Source organism: Uloborus diversus, chromosome 3 (genome assembly GCF_026930045.1).
Source record: "Uloborus diversus isolate 005 chromosome 3, Udiv.v.3.1, whole genome shotgun sequence".
In the NCBI taxonomy this organism is placed as follows: Eukaryota; Metazoa; Arthropoda; class Arachnida; order Araneae; family Uloboridae; genus Uloborus; species Uloborus diversus.
In genome coordinates this window covers 142,698,413-142,720,114 of record NC_072733.1, presented here as the reverse complement: position 1 = coordinate 142,720,114, position 21,702 = coordinate 142,698,413, and the positions used below count along the sequence as shown (strand labels likewise).

Sequence of the window (21,702 nt, the reverse complement as noted above, 5' to 3'; positions counted from 1 at the left end):
ATGATTCTTATATTGGATGTTAAAAGATTGTATTTTTCAAAATGCAGACATTTAAAGAAAAAAAACGGCAAGTAAAACAGTTTATTTAAAGTTAATCATCCTTGTTAGTATCGAAAAATCAAACCCATATAATTTTTTCCCCAAATAACAGTTAAACATCGCACAGCAACATAAAAACGCTAATATTGACAAGCTGGTAAAATGATGAGAATATTTTCTAATCAAGTCATTATAAAGGTTTAACGCCAGACGGTAAATGGCGATAATTTTAAAGTTGGTAACCCTATCTGAAGCGATCATATTTTTTCCCAACCCTTACTATCCCTTTGCAGTTCTAAGTTCATTTCGCAGATATATATTATTATTATTATTGTTCATTAAATCATGAGCAGGGAGAAAAGTGCTTACCAACGCATTTTCAGAAAAGTTTACAACACCGCTGCTAATTAGCTGTGATAAAACAAAACAAAATTATTTAAGACTAAACTTATTTTCAGCTGTTAATTTCTTTCCAAGAAACAAACAAAAAGCATTATATTTATTTGGCAGTAGCAATTATTTATCGCTTGCAGGATAGGATGGTCCAAAAAAGGCCCTTTTAAAAAAATTCCTGATTTTTATTGGTCCTACCCCCTCATTTGGTTCCATCTGAGTAAAAAATAATTATTGTGAAGTTTGAGCTCATAATTTTAACATTTAGAGGTAGCTCAGCAGCCTCAAAGTTCCGCATTTTACCATTTTATGCCATAAATGCAGATAGAAATAAAATTGACGCTAGGAAAAGTATATAATTTATTTAATTAAAATTGCCAGCATTTTGTAAGTTAAAAATAGTTACATAATAATAATATTTCAACAGTTATGTATATGGCTTTTCTTAGTACACATTACAAACTCTTTTATTTACATCCGGGATAAGCTCATCAATGTTCTGCGACAACTTGTAACAAGAATTGGAATTGTTCTACTTTGCCGGTAATTTTTCCATTAAACTCTTTTATAAGGGCTATACCCCTTTCAGCGTTATCATTAACCACTGAAATTCCTTGAATAATCCTTTTTGCTTTCTTAAAATCCCCCTGAAGTTCCCAGAGTTCTGGATCTACGTGAATGAAGGTATCAGGTAAACCCATGCTTTGAAAAAATGAAATTGACCCCTTTGAAACAAGTTCTTCAAATTTCATATTCATAAAATGTTTTAGCAAAATCTTAGGGCGCTTCACCACATTATTTTTCTCGTTTACTTCATTCATCGCCTTCACCATCCATCTTTTAATGCAGTGTGCACTTTATTGGCAAAAAGGGCTAATGCCATGAACTCTTCTGACAAATACCACAGCTGATTGGCAAATTTCTGCGTTGCAGTTTTGCTTATGTTTTCATTAATCTTTTTATACTTCAATAAAGATTTCATTAAAATCGTTATACGGTGCATTTTGAGGCATAGAAGCAGTTACCCAAGCCTTTAAATACACATGTACAACAAATATGCTTATTTTTTGCAATCCCTTTTCTTCTATTGACATTCTGGATTTTTGAAAACTGAAGTATTTGCTCGAAGATGAGAAGATTTGACTTTCAAACTGACGTCCTTAATCAGACGTAATTATGTTGCGGTATTCCAAAGCGTGAAATCCAGGTTAAGATCATGCTCTTTGCAACTGTTTCTGCTGATTGATCCTCCATACAAATAGCTTCAACCCATCTCAAAATACAATCAATTATCGTATTAGTAAGTATCTGAGACCTTGACATGGCGGCAGGGGTTCAACAATATTAATTTGAACATTCTGGAAACGTTCGGGAGGAACCTTGAATTCCATAAGAGCTGACTTGGTATGTCTTTGAACCTTGGATCTTTGTCATTCCACTCATTCCGTGCACTATAATTGACAATCTTTATTGATATTTGGCCATATGAATCTTTTTGTAGTTAATTTAAAGTATTAATTTGTGTAGTTTATTTTAATTTAGTTGTGCTTCCAATTGGAGAAACCATATCTTTGGGTCCAGGTTCCAAAACGTGGGGACTTTAATGTTAACCCCTGCGATCAATGATAAAATGTCGCTTTATTTTCCATTTTCGATCCTTAAAGTTCATTTCCAGTAGTCACCAGTGAAGCATATATTTTCGCTTATGCTTCGGTCGTAAAATAAACCTTTAACTCTTTAAAAATATAAAGCTAGTTGACACAACAACCTTAGGACAAGGAATCCAAAATTTTAATTATCAACAATACAATTATTTTCGCAGTCGACACGTAAACAAAACTGTTGCCAATCCTACATAAGATGTATCATCCCTGTACAGTGAGTAAAAATAAGATGGAGAGGAAACGTAGAGAACGCTACAGATTAAATAAACTCTGACATGTTTTACCAGTTGATAAAACCCTTTTGGCTTCTTTTTGGGTTTTTAAATTTCAGGGATGAGATTTTTCCAGCTTTTTCTGTTGGCCTTTAAAACCTTTCCCTCGTTTTTATCCTCTTTCAAGCCTCATAACAATCCTATTTTTCTTAAATATCTGAAAAGATACCGATTTTTCCTAATTTTTGGTCCCAATTTTCTTATTCCCCCTTGAAACTTCATCTTCTACAATATCTGCCAAAAACGTATGTTCAGGAAACATGTCATTAACGTCAAACACGTGCTTTGTCGAAAATTGCGTGCCTTGTTTGAGATTTCAATCTTTTTGCATCCTGCCAATATTTCAATCATTTTTAATTTGTGAATATTTTTATTTCTTTTCTATTCAACAAATTTTTATTTCTTGAATTTATTGAAGAAAAATGCAAAATTCGCTCAAAAACATGTGGTCGAAGGCTTATGGCTTTGGAATTTAATGAACTTTTTATGTATTTAAGAAATCGAGCAAAATATTTATAGTGAATCTCAAATGGTTTAGGCCAGGGCCGTCCAACTGGCGGCCCACCAACACAAATTCTGCGGCCCGCCAACTTCTTATTCAGCATATTTCGTTTTCCGACATTTTATGATATCAAGAAGCATCCGAGACTACCATTCTTGATCACCCCGGGGTCCCCGAAATTTCCTCTTGATCGCTCTTTTACTCCTTTAATTGCATTGGGAGAAAACGGTGCAAGACATCTACAGACCAAGGTCAAGCAGTCCTACCCTGCACACCGGTGTTCAAACGAATTCCTAGAAATAGTATTGCCTCGCGTTGGCGGGGGGGGGGGGGGGGAGAGCAAAACATTTCAGATAAGTACAACCTGCCTGTAATTGGTTAAAAATAAAGACTCCCTTGGCTGACTCTACGGCCTTTGTTGATTTCGAAATTGAAAGGTTTGGAAGCACATATTTATGCAAAAGTGCTTTTTCGGCGATGAACTTCATCAAAAATCGTCCCGGGAGCTCTCTCTCCCACAGTTCATTGTTAGATTTTCTTCGGCTTGCAACGACAAACATCGATGATGACATTCCTGCCCTTGTAAAGAAGGCGGATCGGTCTCAGTTTTCACATTAAAATGTAAGCAAATTGTTCTAGAATTCTTCTGTTACATTGTTTTATAATTAATAATTCAACTATTAATTGTTATTGTATAAGAGGTAAGAGATTATTGATCAACTTTTAAAAACTGCGGCCTGCCAGGTGATCAGTGACAGGAATTCTGCCCCGTAGGCTCTTTGCAGTTGGACAGCCCTGATTTAGGAGGCATTACAAACTAAACTGTTAATATTTTTAGAATTTCATGAGGCAGCTGCAAGTTGTTTTTTTATCTTGAAAAATTAATACTTTAGCTTTCGAACAGTATGTGCCATGTATTAATTACTACCCTATTTTCAAACATAATTAATATAGAAAAATATTCGTGTTAGCTTTGAAAGTGTAAAATTGTCCTTTTTTTAAAAATTATATATAATGTTTGAATATCATGATTTCCAGCTTCCAGGGGCTGTTTCGGTGCAGTTTTGAACATCATCCCTTTTCCGCATGGTTTTATAAATTTTTTTGAATTTCTTCCTTTTTGCCCTCTGACCAATCTCATCCCTGAAATTTTCAATGTCTCTATGTAGATTTTTCGTATACTCTTGCTTTTTCTTCTTATTGGCTCTTTTACTTCTTTTCTCAATTCTTTATACCTTTCCTCTCAGTTGGTTTATTAGTCCCCAATTAATGTCAATGACCCTCTTAAAGCTGTCTAGGCCCGCTTACTCATTTCAGCATCTTCCGGTAAGATGTTCCCGACAAACCCACTACTAAAGTAATATTTTTTCCTAATTTCCAGGTTAGCCTGAGATTTAAACAGCTTAAAACAATGACCTTTCGTCCTGCTTTCCATACAAAAATTTAACCCGTTAATATCTTTCATTTTGATAAATTTAAACAACAGAATCATATCCTCTCTGACTCACCTTTGTTCCAGACTATTCATAGTAAGTCTTTAAGGCAGGCATCATAATCTAAATCTGAAAGCCCCTTTATTAGCCTAGTAGTTCTTCTTTGAACCCTGTTTCATTTTTGAAAGTTACATTCTTGTCTGATTATTTGCTATCTAGTTAAATACGAAATGTTCTATTAAATTTTTTTTAATATAAAAGCTCACAAATCTAAATTTTAACAACTTGTATCAGAAACTAAACTATTCAGCAAAGTAATAATGCTCGTATAAGGAAATACGATAAAATTTAATGTCGCCTCACAGTGACGATGAGCAGTATTATACTGTGATTTCATTCAAAATTTTCTTTTGCTTAAATACACTTTTTTCACAACCATAACCGCAATAAAACATTCATAAAACTATTTTTCAAAAAAAAAAAATCTAAAATGCTAAGTTTTTTTAAAATATGAAATTGAACCTGAATTATAGAGAAATTGTTTTAAAAATCCAGATGATTATAAGTACAATTGATTCACAGAAAAGTTACATTGTTTCATGATATTCAAAAAATTATGTCTTTTGTTGTTGTTGTCAAGACCACATATTTTCTACAATTTTCTACAACTTCCACTAATAATCTCAAACTAATATTAGGTAATAATTATGTTGGATGTAAGCTTTGTCATTCCTTGTTTTCATCAAAACTTGAGCAGAATTTTTGAATAAAATATAAGCAACTGAAGTTGTGTGAACATCAGGTCTCTAACCATAGATTGGCCCTATAGTATCATTTCATGATCTGAAATTAAATTACCACTAATGTACTCAAAGAAAATGCTTATAATTTTTTCTAAAATTTATCAAGCTCCTATATATTTGTTTATCTAGGGCTAGTTTAAAAATAAAAGTGCTTACATTTTTATCATCAATTTATTATTCTTCAATCAAAAATTTGAAAAGAATTTTCATTAAAACATCATGGAAAATATTATGCAGAAAACCACTAAAAAAAAAGCTTTGTTTTTTGCTTCGAAATAATGCACATTTAATAGCTTTCTTTTGAATTATAAATTGAACTGAAATTAATTACTTTGGTGGTTTCAAATCTCCTTTCCTAACACTGGAAACAAGGAAGTTTCTATATAATAAAGTTATTGGCAATTTTTGTACATAAAATAATTTTTCAAATGAACATTTCAGAGAAAAGTATAATCAAATATTCACTAATTACATTCAATCAGCCCCTATATTTATGCATTACTAATATTGCACTAAATATGAATTGATTCGATTAGACCCTTTTTAGTTTTGGCATACTTTTGAATAGTTTGACACTTTTGTACATTTTTAGGCGGTCCACATTTCTTGTGACCGCCTAAATTCTAAATTTCCGCGTTATTCAAAACTAGTTTTGATATCCATAACACCAACCTTACTTTTAAAGTGTAACCATTGATTTAACCCTGCTGCAGTGTTCGGGTCCATTTCGACCCAAAAAAAGTTTCATACTGCAATAAAATTTCGAATAACATTGGTATAACGTTGTAACTTTATGAATTTGTTTCTTTTCTTATTTTACAATTCAAGTTATTTTTTTTATTTTAATTGAAACATAACCCTGCTTGTTAGAAAAAAGTTTACGTATACTGTGTTCGGGTCCTTTTGGACCCATATGATTAAAAACACACATAAGAGAAACAACATACGTTATTCTTGCTTATATTATGTTCAAATTACATAACGATAAATAAATCATATATTTATTGATATAAAATAATATATATCTATATATATTTATGTATATATATGATTCCCCACCCCCGCTTTTTTTATGATTTTTTTAATTTGAATACCATTTTTTACTTTTTATGTAATGAAATAGATAAATAACAGTGATATTGTTTCAAGACTGCCCTTAATAGAATTCAAAGCTCCGCAAGTGTGCTCGATTGAGGGGAATTCCCTAGCACCCTTCTCCCCGAACCCTGCGTTCATACTATTCTGTGCAGCAAATCCTGATGTCTGTATGAAAGAAAAATCCTACAGATGGCTTAAAATTTTTATAAAGACTTTAGGTATGGCTTTAGTAAGAGAACATATTTGTAGAAGAGACGTGCTCCCACGCCAAGAAGCAGCTGCAAAGTTAGTGAAAAGCATGCAAAGGCAATCAAAAGACGATGCCAGTTCTACTCCCAAAACAATGGACACGGCAAGCATGAGTAGAAAAAGAGGTCGTTGTTATTTGTGCAAATCAGACAGTAAAGTTCAAAATGCATGTATGAAGTGTGGCAAATACATATGTAAGTCACATTTGAATCAAATATGTACAAAATGCATTGATACAGTTACTCAACGATTTATGTATTTCATACGTACTGTACTGTTCAACAATAAATGTTATATTGTTGTACAGCGTTTCAATTTTCAACTCCTTCTTTTTAAACTTCTATGTTTCTTGTAAATTTCTTAAAATGTTAGCTTACATAATTTTATGTTAGTTGTCATTTGGACGAAAAATGAAATTACTATTTTACTAGTTTACTTTTGTGTTTTTTTGAATTAAATTCATAAAATGATACATATAAAGAGCGTGTTTTATGTTCAAAAGTTTCTAACAAGATCAAACAACTTCTTGTAATAATCAAATTTGGAAACAGAAAATCAATGAGGCTTTAACCATTGAAATTAGATACGTTGCGTCCATTTGGACCCGAACACAGTCTACGTACGTTCCGAACGAACGCTGCAGCAGGGTTAAACTCTGTCAAATTTCTTAAATTCTTTGAAAAGTTATGAAAATGAACCTTACATTTGCTTTCAATTTGAGATTTTTTTTTTTGAAATGTATTGTGAAAAAATAGTATTTAGAATAATACCAACTAAAAAAGTAAATCATCATATAATAACTATTTTATGATCATGTGTCAAAAAGTATGATTTGAAAATGTTCACAAGTCAAATGTTTGCAAAAAGAAATGAGAATTTTAATGTGAAATTATTAATCAAATTGTATGTGATTTCTGTTTTTTCTCACATATTCTGTGCATTCTTTGAATGTTTCCCATTTTACACTGACTAATTTTGGTATAGAAAATTTTATTTTGTAGTCGGTATTAACAATTATATTTTTGTATTGTCAGTTTGGTATTAAAAATAATATTTTGTTATTTCTCTTTATTATTTAGACCTGTCCGCTTTTGTTGAGAGTGTTTCTAAATAATGGAAGGCATCATTCGTTAGGAGAATTTATCAGGGGAAATGTGCCTTCTAATGAATTGCAGATATATACTTGGTAAGATTATTTTTTTCCTTTTAGGAATAAATCAATTAAAATTCAAAAGTTATATTCAGGTTCTACATAACCAATGGTTGTTTTATTCTACATTATATTTTGCCTCTGTGATGATTTTACATGATATCACACCTACATCTTGAAAAATAAAACTTTAAGAAAGATGTCACCTCCTATAAACTAGTAACTTGTCTAATGGGACTTTTTTAAGTAAAGTGAAATTGCTCTGAGGCAGACACGAACAGGATAAACATTTTTGTCTGTAAAAGAGAGGTGTCCGAAAGACAGGGTTTTATAATTTTATTTCATCATTTTTTTTTTTACTCTGAACATAAATATCTATATATATATATACACTTTAACGTGGCTAAGCCACCTCCAAATGTACGCTTTTGAAATTTTTCTTTCCTTCACAGAGATCATACCAGAAGTAGCAAAAACCATCTAGTCCATCTTAAACTTTTTCTCATCAGAAAAGGTTAAATTATCCCACCTTTTACCTATAATAATGCATTTTTGATCCTCTCATCCCTTGGTCTCTTATGAACTTTAAGAGTAGTTTCACATAATGAAACTTTTAACCGACTTCAAAAAAGGAGATTATGATTTCGTATTGCAGCTTTTTATGTGTGTTTTCGAATCATTCCAACACTACCAGACCGATTTGAAAATTGGAATGGTCCCATTGTAATTTGGTCTGGATCTAATAAGGGGTGCCACAGTAATCCAAGAAACTAAATTTCATATGTCATGGTCACGTGGTGTTGATGTGATCGGTGTATTTTCACACCTAAGCTGTTGGCTTTCTCTTGAACGATATTTAATTCTCGCGGCACATGGATGATTAATTTTCTCAACACTGCGCCACATGGTAATTTTTTATTATAGGTGTTACTAATGTATTTATTACTGCGTAGCAAAGCAGTAAATTAAATACATTTTGCTACTTTAATAGTTGAATCAATTACCTTAATATTTTATTTACTAATAAATAACTTTATTTAGGCACTAAAATATAAAGTTCTTTATTTAATATTCCAATTTATAAATATATTTAGTGTTCAATTGAGGGGGAGTTGAATACAGAACACCCCTCCCCCACGATTTATTTATATCCTTTAATAATATACATTATAACTGTATGATTTCTGAAGTTTGACCAATAATTCTGGATTTACTATTTCACGATGCCGCCAGTTCAATTTGAAATTAAGGTTATATTAATTAGCAGGCTTCAAAAAAAGGAGGAGGTTCTGAACTCGTCGGATTTGTTTTTCCTTTGTACAATGTTCCATAAATACTCGAAGACACCTGTACCCAGGGGCATGCACAGGGGGGGGGGACACCTGTTGGACCGGGCCCAAGCCTGGAGGGGGCCCAATATTTTTGTAACTAACGGTGAAATATTGGGGTAAACAATATGGAGAGGGGCCCGGAAAAGTCATTTATGATGTGCTCCAAAATTTCTGTGCACGCCCCTGCCTGTACCGATAAGGAAAGGTCTCTTTTGTTTGAAACAGCATAGTTCCTCGGCGGTCTAATGTTAATCAAGTTCTGGTTTGATGAAATTGAGGGAACTCTTCAAATATCATACTCACATTTAAATCAATTTGTACTTTATTAACTTTGTATATCGTCTCACTTAGTGAACCGGTTTTTATGCTTTTTTTTTGTTTAGTGGTGGTTTTGTTTAGGGGTGATCTAACTTGGGTTCCAAATCTTTGATTTACCCTATTTGTTCTTTAGGGAAAAGTGAGGGGTAAAACAATAAATTTCATGCAATTTCCCTCACAAACGATTAAATATAAAACCCATTGATAAACAAAGGTATATACTTTCTTTACCTATAGTTAAAGAAAGTACTAAAAATATATATTACTAAGAGTAATGATAATGAAAATTTTGAATTAAAGATTCTCTGAAGCAAACATAAAATTCATTCTAGTGGAATTTTTAATCTTCATCTATAGTGGGGCCATGTGAAGAAAAATGCGACTTTTATCACTAGTTACATGACACTAATTGTGAAACGTAAGTTACAATTTACAATACTACAATTCTAAAATTTACAATTTTACAAATTTAAACTTAACAACGTGATTTCGTTTTTTTTTTGTGCATAGTTACGCATTTGAAAAAGTCTTTCTTCACAGTTGTCGGAAGTCTCCGAGACGCTCGCCGAGTTATTTACACCACTAAAAAGCAAAAAATAAATTACTTTTAAATAAAAAAAACACCTTCAAAAAATACCCAGGAACTAAAAAGCAAAAAATAACTGATTACACTTACATTCTATTTCCTACCCAAACATAGAAATGAAATTTATTTTACAATTCCAGTACAAAAATCAATTAAACTAAACACCGAATTATAAAATAAACACTGATTCAAATTACTATACCATGAATTATTTTAAATACCTTACTAATTATATATGATCTCTTTTGAATAACCTTTTGAAGTCGGGGCCTCCTATAAACTACTACCTAACGTAACTGAGTAGGTTTCGTTTTAAAGAATAATTTCGCGTATAGTTAAATTAGTGATTTATTCAGGATTCGGTGGGTTGCCAGTTACACACCCAAAAGCACTAAAAAATTTTCAACTAAAGTGTAGTCTCATTAGGATTTTTATTTTAAATTATTTTTTTCCAACAAATTTAGAAATTTATATCTTAATTTTTGGCGCAGTCGCCATATTTGGTCATTCCGAAGGTGTTGGTATGAAAGACTCTTTAATTGCCTACGTTTTCATAAATGGAATTGGATGTTTATAGCAATGCAAGCTATTGAAAAGTATGCAAAATGTGCCATTTTTTCGGATAATTCTTAATTAGTGTCTTGAAAATGCAAAATTTTACCTTTAGAATATTATCTTATCTTCATTGCTTTAGAGGCTAACATGCTAAAAACTGACTATTTCATCTAAATTGTAGTTTTTAAGGATTTTGATGTAACAAATTCAAAGATCTATTTATAAGCATGAATTTTTCGCGTAGACGCCATGTTTGGTCGATCGCAAAATGGCAATAGACGATCCTATTATTTGCTTAAGTCTCCAAAAACAGAATTGGATCTTTACCTCAATACAAACTATTGAAGATAACATAAAATGTACAATAAATCTTTTTTTTTCTCAATTTTTTTCATGAAACATGTGAATTGTTACAGGGAAAGCCTTTTTTAATGCAAAAAGTAATGAGCTTATGGATGAAAAGACATCCAACAAAAGCCAAGAGCAGATAAGCACGCAGCTTAAAAGATAAAAATAGTGGATTAACCAAACACCAATGAGAAAACTATAAACCGATCAGGAACCAATAGGAATGCAAGCAAAGGCCAAGAGCTTTCTCTTAGGTATGGAACCCAGAAAAAAAGAAATTCAATTGGACAAAGATTAAGCCGAAGCTTAAGCAAAAAGAAAATGTCGGTAACCGTGAACCGCAAGAAAGGAAAAGCTGAATGAAAGAAAAAAAACCACCAAGAAATAAAATAAGCAGAAACAAAGGTATGCAAAAAAAAGGAAAGATAAATCAGGGTGGCGACAGATCAGGGAGATCAGGGAAAAGTCAGGGAACTTTATTAATCAGGGAAAAGTCAGGGAAATATCAGGGAATTTCGAAAAAATAACAAAAAATCAGGGAAAATTGATTTTATGAAGAAAAAAAAATTTTTTTTTTTTTTTTGCTTCACAAAATTAAGTATCCAAATTCTCTACGCATTTTGTGCCAATTATCTGTTTAAAAAAAAAAGTAAAATTAATGAGGTGCGATTATACACTGCTGCATAATTTTAAATATTTTCCCTCAACGTCAAAGTATTGAATCTTACTTATTAACCACAGGATGAATTTCCTAAGATTGCTTCTGTGTCTGTTAGGTTGTTTATTTTATCTAGCTTGAAATTTCCTTTCACGCTTTCAATGCGACGTAAAATAAACAATCATACAGGCAAAAAGGAAGCCTTCATTAATGCCTTAGCTCCTTTGCCTTTATTCCATTGTCTCGAAGTGATTTGCGTACTGTAATCACGATTTTAAGAAGAAATCTTTGATTTTTGAATTAATACTGATAAAAACTTAAAAGCTATTACTTCTTCGCGTTTTTAATTTAATTGCTAAAATTGAACTTTCAATCAAAAAAACTTTGTTTTTTGCCGTTATACTATTTGCTGTCGCAGCAGATTATAAAGGGTTTTTTTTTCTTCACGCTAAAATGATTCTTTTATTTTATAACCAAGTTGTATTCTTCTTTTATATATTTTGAAGTTGACTAATTGCTTTTTTTTCTGTTTTTTTTTCTTCCATTCTAAAGTTGTTTCTTACAAAAGCAATCTAAGATTTTTTTCGTTACATACATAAATCATTTGAAATAGAGTTAACTTGTGTACTTAAGTAAATATCTTTATTTTTTATTGTTAAAATGCTGTATTCATTCATTAAAGCCTATGTTCTTGGTTAGAGAAAAGCTCTCTATGTCAAAAGGTTTCATCTGTTTTGCATAAATATGTCAATTAGTTATATAAGAATAACTACATTACTTCCATTCCTTCACTATTACTTGTTATTCTTGCAACAATTATTATATTGTTTGAAAATTTAGTTCAAAATAATTTCAATTACTTTTTAGTTCTACCATAAATACACAAATGTTTTTAAGAGTGATTTTAATAGTTTCTTAAAATTCTTATGCTAAGTGGTTTCTAGAATTAAAGTACTTTTTTAAAATTTTCTATAATGTTTCCATGTAGAAAAATTTAATATACTGTTTTGTAGTTTTTTTCCCCTCCAAAAAAAATTGACTTGATATGTTTTTTTTATCGTTTTGTTAAAAAAGTAGCATCTTTTAAAACTATATCTTTAGTTCATCAACTTTACACAACTTAAAACGTTAAAAATACTGCATTTTATACAAACATACGATGGATTTCAAGTAGAGCAAAGAAAGGAAACCTTTATCATTGGTAACGTAAATCAGGGAAATTTGGTGAACTTAATCAGGGAAATCAGGGAAAAGTCAGGGAACTTTTTTTCAGAGTTCCTGTCGCCACCCTGTAAATGGAAGAAAATGGGGGGGGGGGGATGTAAACAAGCTGTAATTGGCTAATTTTTTTTTTTTTTTTTTTAAAGCTTTGTTTTCCTTACTTTACTGTTCAGCACAAAGGTATTTATTTATCTTATGTGAATTGTTATTTGCACAATTGTATTTGATCCTCATTGCTTTGGAAGCTTTGCTATAAACTAAAACGTTCCTCTAAAATGCAGTTTCCTGCCAACTTCTCATTATTGTATTTATCATTGCTAGTTTGTTTATTTATTCATTTGAAAAAAATTCAAAAACCTAGTTTAACTTAAATTTTCCATATTTAAATAAATATGTGTTGAATAATTGTTTTTCATAGTGCGCAAAAAGTTCTACTTATTTTTGTAAAAGTAGTGAAAATTGCTCTCCCCCCCCCTCCTTTTTTTTTATACTTTTAAACTCAGCACAGTAGTGGCTACTAAGTTTTTCGAGTCTAGTGGCCACTGACCAGTTGGAAAATTTTTGAGACTTCACCTTTACCAGGGACTTGCGTATTTTATGAAAACTGAAAATGAAACTCATAATAACACTGCAGATTATTTTCAACTGCCTAAAATAGTGTCGCAGACTGGCTAGAAAGTTTCTGCTACTGGGGTAATTGCTTCCCACTAGGGTTGGGACCAACGCACCAACTGCTAAGCTAGCCTGCAGCTTAACAGTTGGTGCATTGGCTCAGTGCAATTCTGAGAGGCGGATGCTCGGAACTTAAAAACATATCTCGTTTAGTCTGTAGTATTAATTGAGGCCTAATTTACCAAAAGAGAGCATATCCATTTTCTAAAAATGTTCAGGTGGTGGAAAAAACAAATTTGGGAACAGCAAAATAGTTTTATCATTTTTCCTGCATACAGAGTTGAGCACAAAAGTGTCTCAGATTATGTACCTAAGTATGAAATTTTCATGCAAAAAAACAAGGAGAAATTCCCATCTTAGTTTTGGATATGTGTCCTTTTGAACGAAACCCTGAATGTTGACTGTTCCAATTTCATCAAAACCCTAATATTTCACCACCTCATATTGAAGTACCTTGAACTTAAAACTAGTGGATTAAACTTTGGACATGTGCTCTTTTGAATCAAAAAGATTTCATACAACAGATACATTCAGGATCTGTCTCCTTTTGCTCGTAATAAAAATTCTAGATGACAGATTTGTTACCTTTTGACCAAAAAGTCAAACTTTACCCATAAATTAACTAGAATTTGTTTCGTTTGGACTTCTTGCGAGTAAGAGATTTGATTAAGCAGGGTTCTCCTTCTCCCTACAATTCCAAAATTTCCTGAAAAAAATTCAATCTCCTAAAATTGTACTAAAATTTTGTTGGTATTCCTAATTTTTTTTTTTTTTTTTTTTTTGAAAATTTAGCTGTTGTTTCTTTAGGAGAATTTAAGTATTCTTTTAAGAGGAGAAGACCCTTTATAAAGTATTTTATTGCAAAACTTTACAAACTTTACACTAAATATTTTATCTCATAAATTGACAGTGCACAAAATATTTTTTTGAAAATCAGTCCCTTCTCAGTATTTTTCATTTTTTTAAACTGACCTTTCACAAATCTCTTCCTCTGAAAAAAATGAACCATTTAATGTTAAAAAAACAGATGTTTTAAACTCTACGTAGATGAAACATACAATGCCTGTGAAATTTTACGAATTTTAACTGTTTCTTACTCGCCTATCCCGATCATTTACGAATTTCGAAATCCTTTTGCATCCTGATCTGTAAAACTCACTCTTTTTAATTTACTCTGTAATTTCACCATTTGGACATCAATTATTTTATTCATACCATTAGTTTGAACCTTGCTTAGTTTTCTTTTGTCTGTAGAGGACTTGTAAACTCGTCAGTTCTCAAGTTCATTGAAAAATGTCTATCCTGTTGCACTTGAATCGATTCACACATTTAGCATTCTTAAAAGTTAGTATTATAACAAGTTGTATCTTTGGTTTATAAAGACCTTGAAAAATTAAATTGATCTAAAATGTTGATAAGGGTGTTTGTAATAGCGTTAGAATCCAGAAATCAGGGAATTCAGCTTCAGCAGATCTATCAAACTTCTGCAAATGTCATAAAACGATGCTAGTAGCACGAAGTCAAGGATTTATTTTTGTTGTGTATTCAAAATTTTGTTCGTTGTGTCAATTATTATAATCATTAATTGTTCCAACAGTTCTTAAAAATTTCTGCTCAACAATTGTTTTATTGGCATTTTCATACTTTTTCTGCTTTGAAAAATTCATTAAATTATCACATCTTATTTTTAAAATTTTTTTAGCTAGTATGTATGAAATTTCTGCTTCCTCTTTATTTAATTCTAAGAAACATTTATACTACTTAAAAAAATCACAATATGTTTTGGGGGGTGGGCTGGCAGAGTTGAAAAGCAAGTATGTAGGCGTTGATAATAAATAATAGAAATTTTTAAAACAATACCTGTTTCAAATCAAATAATTGTTGTGAGTCTGAAGAACATCATGCATAGGAAACTTTGAAGAAGTAAAAAAATATATTAGCAAGCAATTTAAGTTTTTAAAGAAAAAATTAAAAGATTTAAAGTAAATGTGCATTTTGAACAGTTAGGTAGAGATGGCATGAAGTGAAGTTTGTGTGGCCGAAGCGCCAAATACTGAAGCTTTGCCTGCTGCACACATTAAAATTTTAGGATTGAATGCATATTGAGCATGCCAGTGACGGAATATCATAAATCACACAAGAAATGCATTAATTGAATAGGGCCGAATTTACTTTTAACATTAGGCGTAAAGTTAATATAACGATGAATCTCACTGGCCAGAACATAAGTCTATTTCTCTTAATTTTCTAAACAACATTTGAAACTATGGGAAAGAAAAAAAATATACAAACTAAAAGTTGTTGTCGCTTCAAAGAGTCGTAACATTGAACATAATAGAAAGAACGGGTAAACTTTGCAATCCCTAGGTTCTGCACTGCTGTGTTAATAGTTGAGAAGAAAAATGACAAAGAATAAACTTGAAAAGAAATCAACTAGGGGGAAAAAATCTAGATTTAGAAATTTGTTGAAATAACAATAATAGTTATGAGTTTTTAAAAAAATGAAAATTTAGCTCTAGGTCAATTAAAAGAGGGTAAGAAAAAATTGGAAAGTCGCTGTGGACAAGATATTATGGAAATGTCTTTTGAACAAAATTTAATATCTGTAGAAGCTGGTCAATTGCAAAAACTCAGAACTGCCCATCTTTAAAAGTGAAAAGAACGAATTTTTGAAAAGATAACTACAAATTCAAACGCTGTCTGACTACTTAATATAAAACAGTTAAAAAATTATTATTTTTCTTTCGTTTTGACTCTTTCTTTGTGAAAGTACTTAAGGTCATGCTATAAGGGATAAAACACATTTTCAGTCTGGTTAGTCAGTTATGTTATTGACTATGGTCAAGTTACCTGTTTGTAATCGAACCAAATCTTGAATTACCCCTAAAATTTTCCCAAAATTTTGCCGAAACATTCCTAAAATTCAGTTGTTATGTTATTTACTATGGGTCAGGCTACCTGTTTGTAATTGAACCAAATCTTCAATTAAAATTTTGCTAAAAAGTTCCTAAAATTCAATCCTCCCAATCCTGTCTACAATATTCTGACCATGGAATCTTCACTAGGTTGCTAAAACTGCTACTTACTTCTTTTTCTTCATGATTATACAGGCTGTAATTGAATATCTAGAATACTTTGTGACTTACTACCATGCTATCTATTAAACGTGATTCGCTGTTCCTGCAAAACAAAATGTGCTGCATTATAATGCAGATGCAAGTGTAATGGACTGTTGAGAATATCAAATCAATGACTGAAAATAAAGCGTTAAATTCTATGAGTATGAAAATGAGTAATTTGTAATTGTTTTGTATATAATAGAAGCTTTTATACTATTTAAAGGTGCCTTGATTTCATATTTGGAAAATAAAGTATTATTATGCCATGAAAAGCATAAAGTAATTTCCATTTGTCGTATTTCGAGATAAGCATTTACGTTATTTTGAAATCCCTTTTTAAAGGCCAGATGGATTTACAATGCGAGCTGCATATGGATCATGGGCCTTAATTTGTGGACTCCGGTTTAAAAAAATAGTTGACTTTGTGAATTTCTGATAAAATGTGTGGAGCAACCTTTTTCAACCCATATAAATATAGCATTGTACTAGAGACGGAAACAAAGGCGTCACGTTTGCCAGGATGGTCGAGCTATCAAAGTGTCAAGTTATTGAGGTTCTATCTAATTTATTTGGAATGCAATTCTTAACTTATAATGAAAACAGTTGAGAATACTAAATATGCTTTTACTATGTTTTTAAAGACTAATACTAGCTCACATATTTTGAAGATAATTGCCACTAGCCCCCCATTTTCAAATCTGATTTATGGGATGTTAGTTTTATCGGCGTTAATGTTAATTTTATAGTCGGGGTCGATTTTAGATGTGTTATTCAGTATCACTCTTAACCCTAAAACCATTGAAAAAAACTTCTGTTGCAATTTGGCCCAGGTTCAACTGTATATTGCTTGAACTATTGTATTGATATTTTTAATTTGGTTTTGTACTATTATCATTTCTTTATTATGCTATACATAAAAAAATGCAGTATCTGCAAATTTTTATATTTATTTTATTTTATTTATTTATTTATTTTGGCATGTTTGTCTTCTATTGTACTTACTTCAACTTTATCGTGCAAACTTGCTTATTTAGTTTCCACTGAAAATAAAGCATGAAAAAAGCATGGAATTCCATCATTTTGCTGTAGTTAGTATGGAATCCAAAACTCGTTTCTTCAAGTATCTCAGAAACTCATTTTGCAGATGCTACACTTCACCTTCCTACACCTTCACCCCTTACATATATAAAGAAAAAGAGAGAAAGAGAATAAATACCCTTATAGCACGGATCTATAAAATGCAATTTCCTATAAACTGCACAACTTTTCAGAAGTAAACAATAGGTTTTGCAGTTTAAAATAACCCTATATTCTGCCTCTCATTCAAAGCAGTTCTTTGGCAAACTGATTTTTGAAATGGTTTTTATCTTCTCGTCTTAATTCAAAGCTTTTAAATGAATATTAGTATCCACAGTAAAAAAGTACTAGATTTTTCTTGAAAATACAACTTATTATGCAGAACGTAAAGCTAGCTGAATAATACTTTCTTTTAATTACCAAATATATTTGTAAATGATATTTAAATTGCATCATTTGATTGCTCATTGCAGTTATAAATCATTCTGATGTGCAGGGCAATATTCTTATACCCTGAATATTATTTTCTAAACTTGTAATATAATCAATATACAGTACAGTCTCGTAAATCTGAGTTAATTGGGGCTCATGTCACCTCAGATTACTGAAGTCTCGGATAATTCAGAAAATTCTTCCAGATTGAAAATTGACACTATTTGCAGGACATAGAAGGGACACCTTTTGCTTCCTTGTGCAAAGAAAAATAAGTGTTTTCTTCATTCAAAATTTATCACTCAAATTTCAACATAAATTTACTCTTTAATTGCGTCGAAACAAATTATGATTTTAGTTTTTCAGGATATCAGTGCGTATTTATTTGCGCAGTTTTAGGCAACCAAAGCATTCATTCTGACTGTCCCTGATACCATTTCCTCAAGTTTTCTGCATCTATCAGAGTGCGTATGTACAAGATGTATCTTGCATAACGCAAAAACGGTTAGTTGTGAAAATTTTCCTTTTTGAGACTCATGTGGCGTTTAGTTGTTCACCTGCTTTTTTATTGCAATCCGATACTCCAAAAGGGATGTTAACACATTCCTTGCATTCGACGAAACTCACCGGTCGACCGGTAAGTAACCGGTTACTAACCGCAGCGTTTTATGATCAACCGGTTACCGCAGCGGTTACCATTCTGAGCAGTTGATTGGTTGATTGGAGCATGTGATCATTAGCTTGTCACGTGATTAACTAACCGTTCGCTACCGGTCGTGCTCGTCGGATGTAAGCATTCTTTGTCAAAAATCAATGTCAATTTTGCGTATCAAGTTATAATCTCCAAGGCATCTTTGAATACATATCTTGTAGTCGTAATACATATCTTTTAGTCGAATATTTCGTGTTTCTTTGGGAGTTGTTGATACAAACTTCTCAATGACTTTTCCTTATTTCCAGTTGGAAGTTAATTAGTTTTACAGAAGCAAAATTGCTATTTTCAGATTTTAATGAAAATATGTTTTGAACGACTAAAAAATTAAATTTAAAATAGGAATGAAGCACTTCAGATTAAGCGGAACCTCGAACTTACGAGACTCGGATTTTTGAGATTCTACTATATGTCCAAAGTCTATATAACACAAAATCTCTGTTCCCAAAGAGTACATTATATCAATTTTCTACTGTACATACATAAAGTGGGTGGTTTTGTTGCAGGTTGGATGCTACACTTAAAGAGCTTACAAATTTAGTGAAAGAAGTCAATCCAGATTCTCGCAGAAAAGGTACATACTTTGATTTTGCCCTTGTTTATCCTGATGTACGAGGACCTGGATATCGAATGAGAGATATTGGTACTACATGTTCTGGTCAGAAAGGCCCAGATGACAATAAATCATTATCTTCATGTCGTTTCAAAATTGGCGATTACTTGGATATAGCAATTTCGCCTCCATCATCAAGAGGACACCTACCATCTCGGAGAGGAAGATATATGTACTGAAGTTTCAATCACATGCATATATGATCATATTTTTTTTCAGTAGAATCCCGATTTAACGTCATGAACATTTAATGCTTTCTCACTTTTAATGTTTTTTCTTGGTCCTGACGTTTCTTCAATACTGTTAATGTTTTTCCTTTTATGTAATGCAATTTATTCATTGCCTTCCCATGTAAAACATTTCCATCCTTAAAATGCCAAGCATTTTTTGGTCATAGTTCTTTTACATATCTATGTTGTGGTAAATCTGATGAACTGGTGATTGTATGCAACAACTGATGATTATTCATAATCACCAATAAAGTTGGCAAATGTGATAAATTTTTCAATATTTATAAAATTACCTGTTTATTTTTCCTAATCCTGATTCCTCATGAGGAATTTAGTACAATAAAATTTTTCTGTGGAGTAACAAGGGCTTCATTCCCAAAAATGAATATTTTCAACGCTAAAAAAATTCCTTAACAGTTAAAAATGTTATGATAGCTATTAAAACAAAAATATTGCAATTTAAAAATGCTATAAAAGTGCTGTTGCTTTACTCGACTTTCATTAGGTACAATAGAACATGTAAATTAGGAAATGTCAACTAATGTAGTGTATCCTCTAAAAATGCATTACAAAATGCAAACTGTTCAAAACTACCAAAAATAAAAGGTTGTTATTTCAATAAATTCTTCACTTTGATCTAAGTAAAATAGCTTTGAGTTAAAAAATAATTAGTATTTCCAGATAACTTTTTGTCCAGTCAAGTTAAAGACCTGAATAAAGAAAACAATATTATTACAAGAACAGTTCCACATCAAAAATAAGCTGAACCCAAATCTTTCTAGAGTAAAAAAGCATTTACTTACATTAACTTGTAAGTTGATTTATTTAGAGTCATTTTTGTTATAACATTCACACAGAATTACATAGTTAGCCAGCTTTTTTTTTTACATTATCACTTTTCTCCAATCCAAGTACAATATTGATATTCCTTACCTCCAAAAAGAGATGATTTTCTAACACATTCTTGAAGTAATATTGTTAGATCTGGAATATTGTTGAGTAAAATAAATTTTTCTTCCCAAATTATTAACTGAATTCTGATAAAATTATGAACTTTTATTACATCCCCCATTATAAGTTGGAGATTATATAAAAAAAACCTGTAAGTTTTATTCAATCATTTCTCACATTTACCAATTTTAGTAGTGATTATGAATAATCCATGGAGATTTTGAAAAAACACCAGATTTATCCCATTTGACGTAACATATGCAATCCATTTATTGTTGTAAAACCAAATGATCAAAACCTCATTCCTTTTAAATAAGGACTCTCTATTAAATTAGTATTGAATAAAGATTCTGTTCAAGATACCAGTTTTTGAATGTTTTTTTTTTCCCCTAAGTTTGATTGTAATTTTGAAAAATTTTATCAATCGTAATGCAAACGTTTTTGTAAGCAATTTCCAAAATGTTTGATTTCATAATGTTGTCTAAGAAATAAAAGATAAGAAAGTTTCATTCATATTTTTCCTTTTAAATGCTACTTTAAAAACTTTTCCACTAATGGGACTAACAAGACCAATACTACTTACTAAGTCCCTATATTGTAAAAGTTGAGTTTCTATGTGTTGAGTTTAAAATAAGAAAATATTTCTGACAGAGATTAATGAATTTTTGAAACGTAATTAAATTTGCAATTATGCAATATTCTGTCATATAGAACCCAAAAGGAATTTTAATGTATTAAATTTGCTCGAAGTTTTCTTAATTGGTTGACTTTTTTCTAGCAAAGTTATTTTATAGTGTTTAACAATTCTGTTTAATAATCTCCAGCCTGTCCTGAAAAAGGCGTGACGTTTAAAAAAAATTATATTAGGGTTTTTAAAAATTGAAATATTATTATTTTTTTAAATTGAAAAAATGGGTAGTATTACTAAATTTGAACATAAGTTATTGATTGTCAAATAAGCACACATGAGAAACTTTCAGAGTTATTTCTTTTACTTAAAATTGAAAAAAATGTTGTGAGGATAATGTAATGGGACCCCAAATTAATTTCAATTTAGGATTTTGATTGCAACGTAAACAGAGGCGTATGTAAGGACTAATTATTATTGAGTAGGTAGAGATTTTTATTTAAAAAATATATTATGTATGGAAGTTTATTATTTTTTTAAACAACTTCATTAAAATTAGTTTTGATAAAGTTGTCAAACTAAAAATCTTGGATAATGATTTCTGGACACCCTTGTAAATTAAACATTGAAGTTCATTCTTTTATATAA

The 21,702-nt window shown here is 31.1% G+C and overlaps 1 protein-coding gene across 1 annotated transcript in view; it reads left to right on the top strand.

The window, feature by feature from the left end:
- The window catches only part of LOC129218131 (histone deacetylase complex subunit SAP18-like), a 32,010-nt gene extending 11,081 nt beyond the window's left edge, over positions 1–20,929 (top strand). The window contains exons 3-4 of the mRNA XM_054852342.1: positions 7,533–7,639; positions 19,139–20,929. Coding sequence (XP_054708317.1) covers positions 7,533–7,639; positions 19,139–19,424 — 393 coding nt within the window. The 3' untranslated portion in view covers positions 19,425–20,929. The remainder of the gene's footprint in view (positions 1–7,532; positions 7,640–19,138) is intronic.
- The last annotated feature ends 773 nt before the right edge of the window (positions 20,930–21,702 follow it).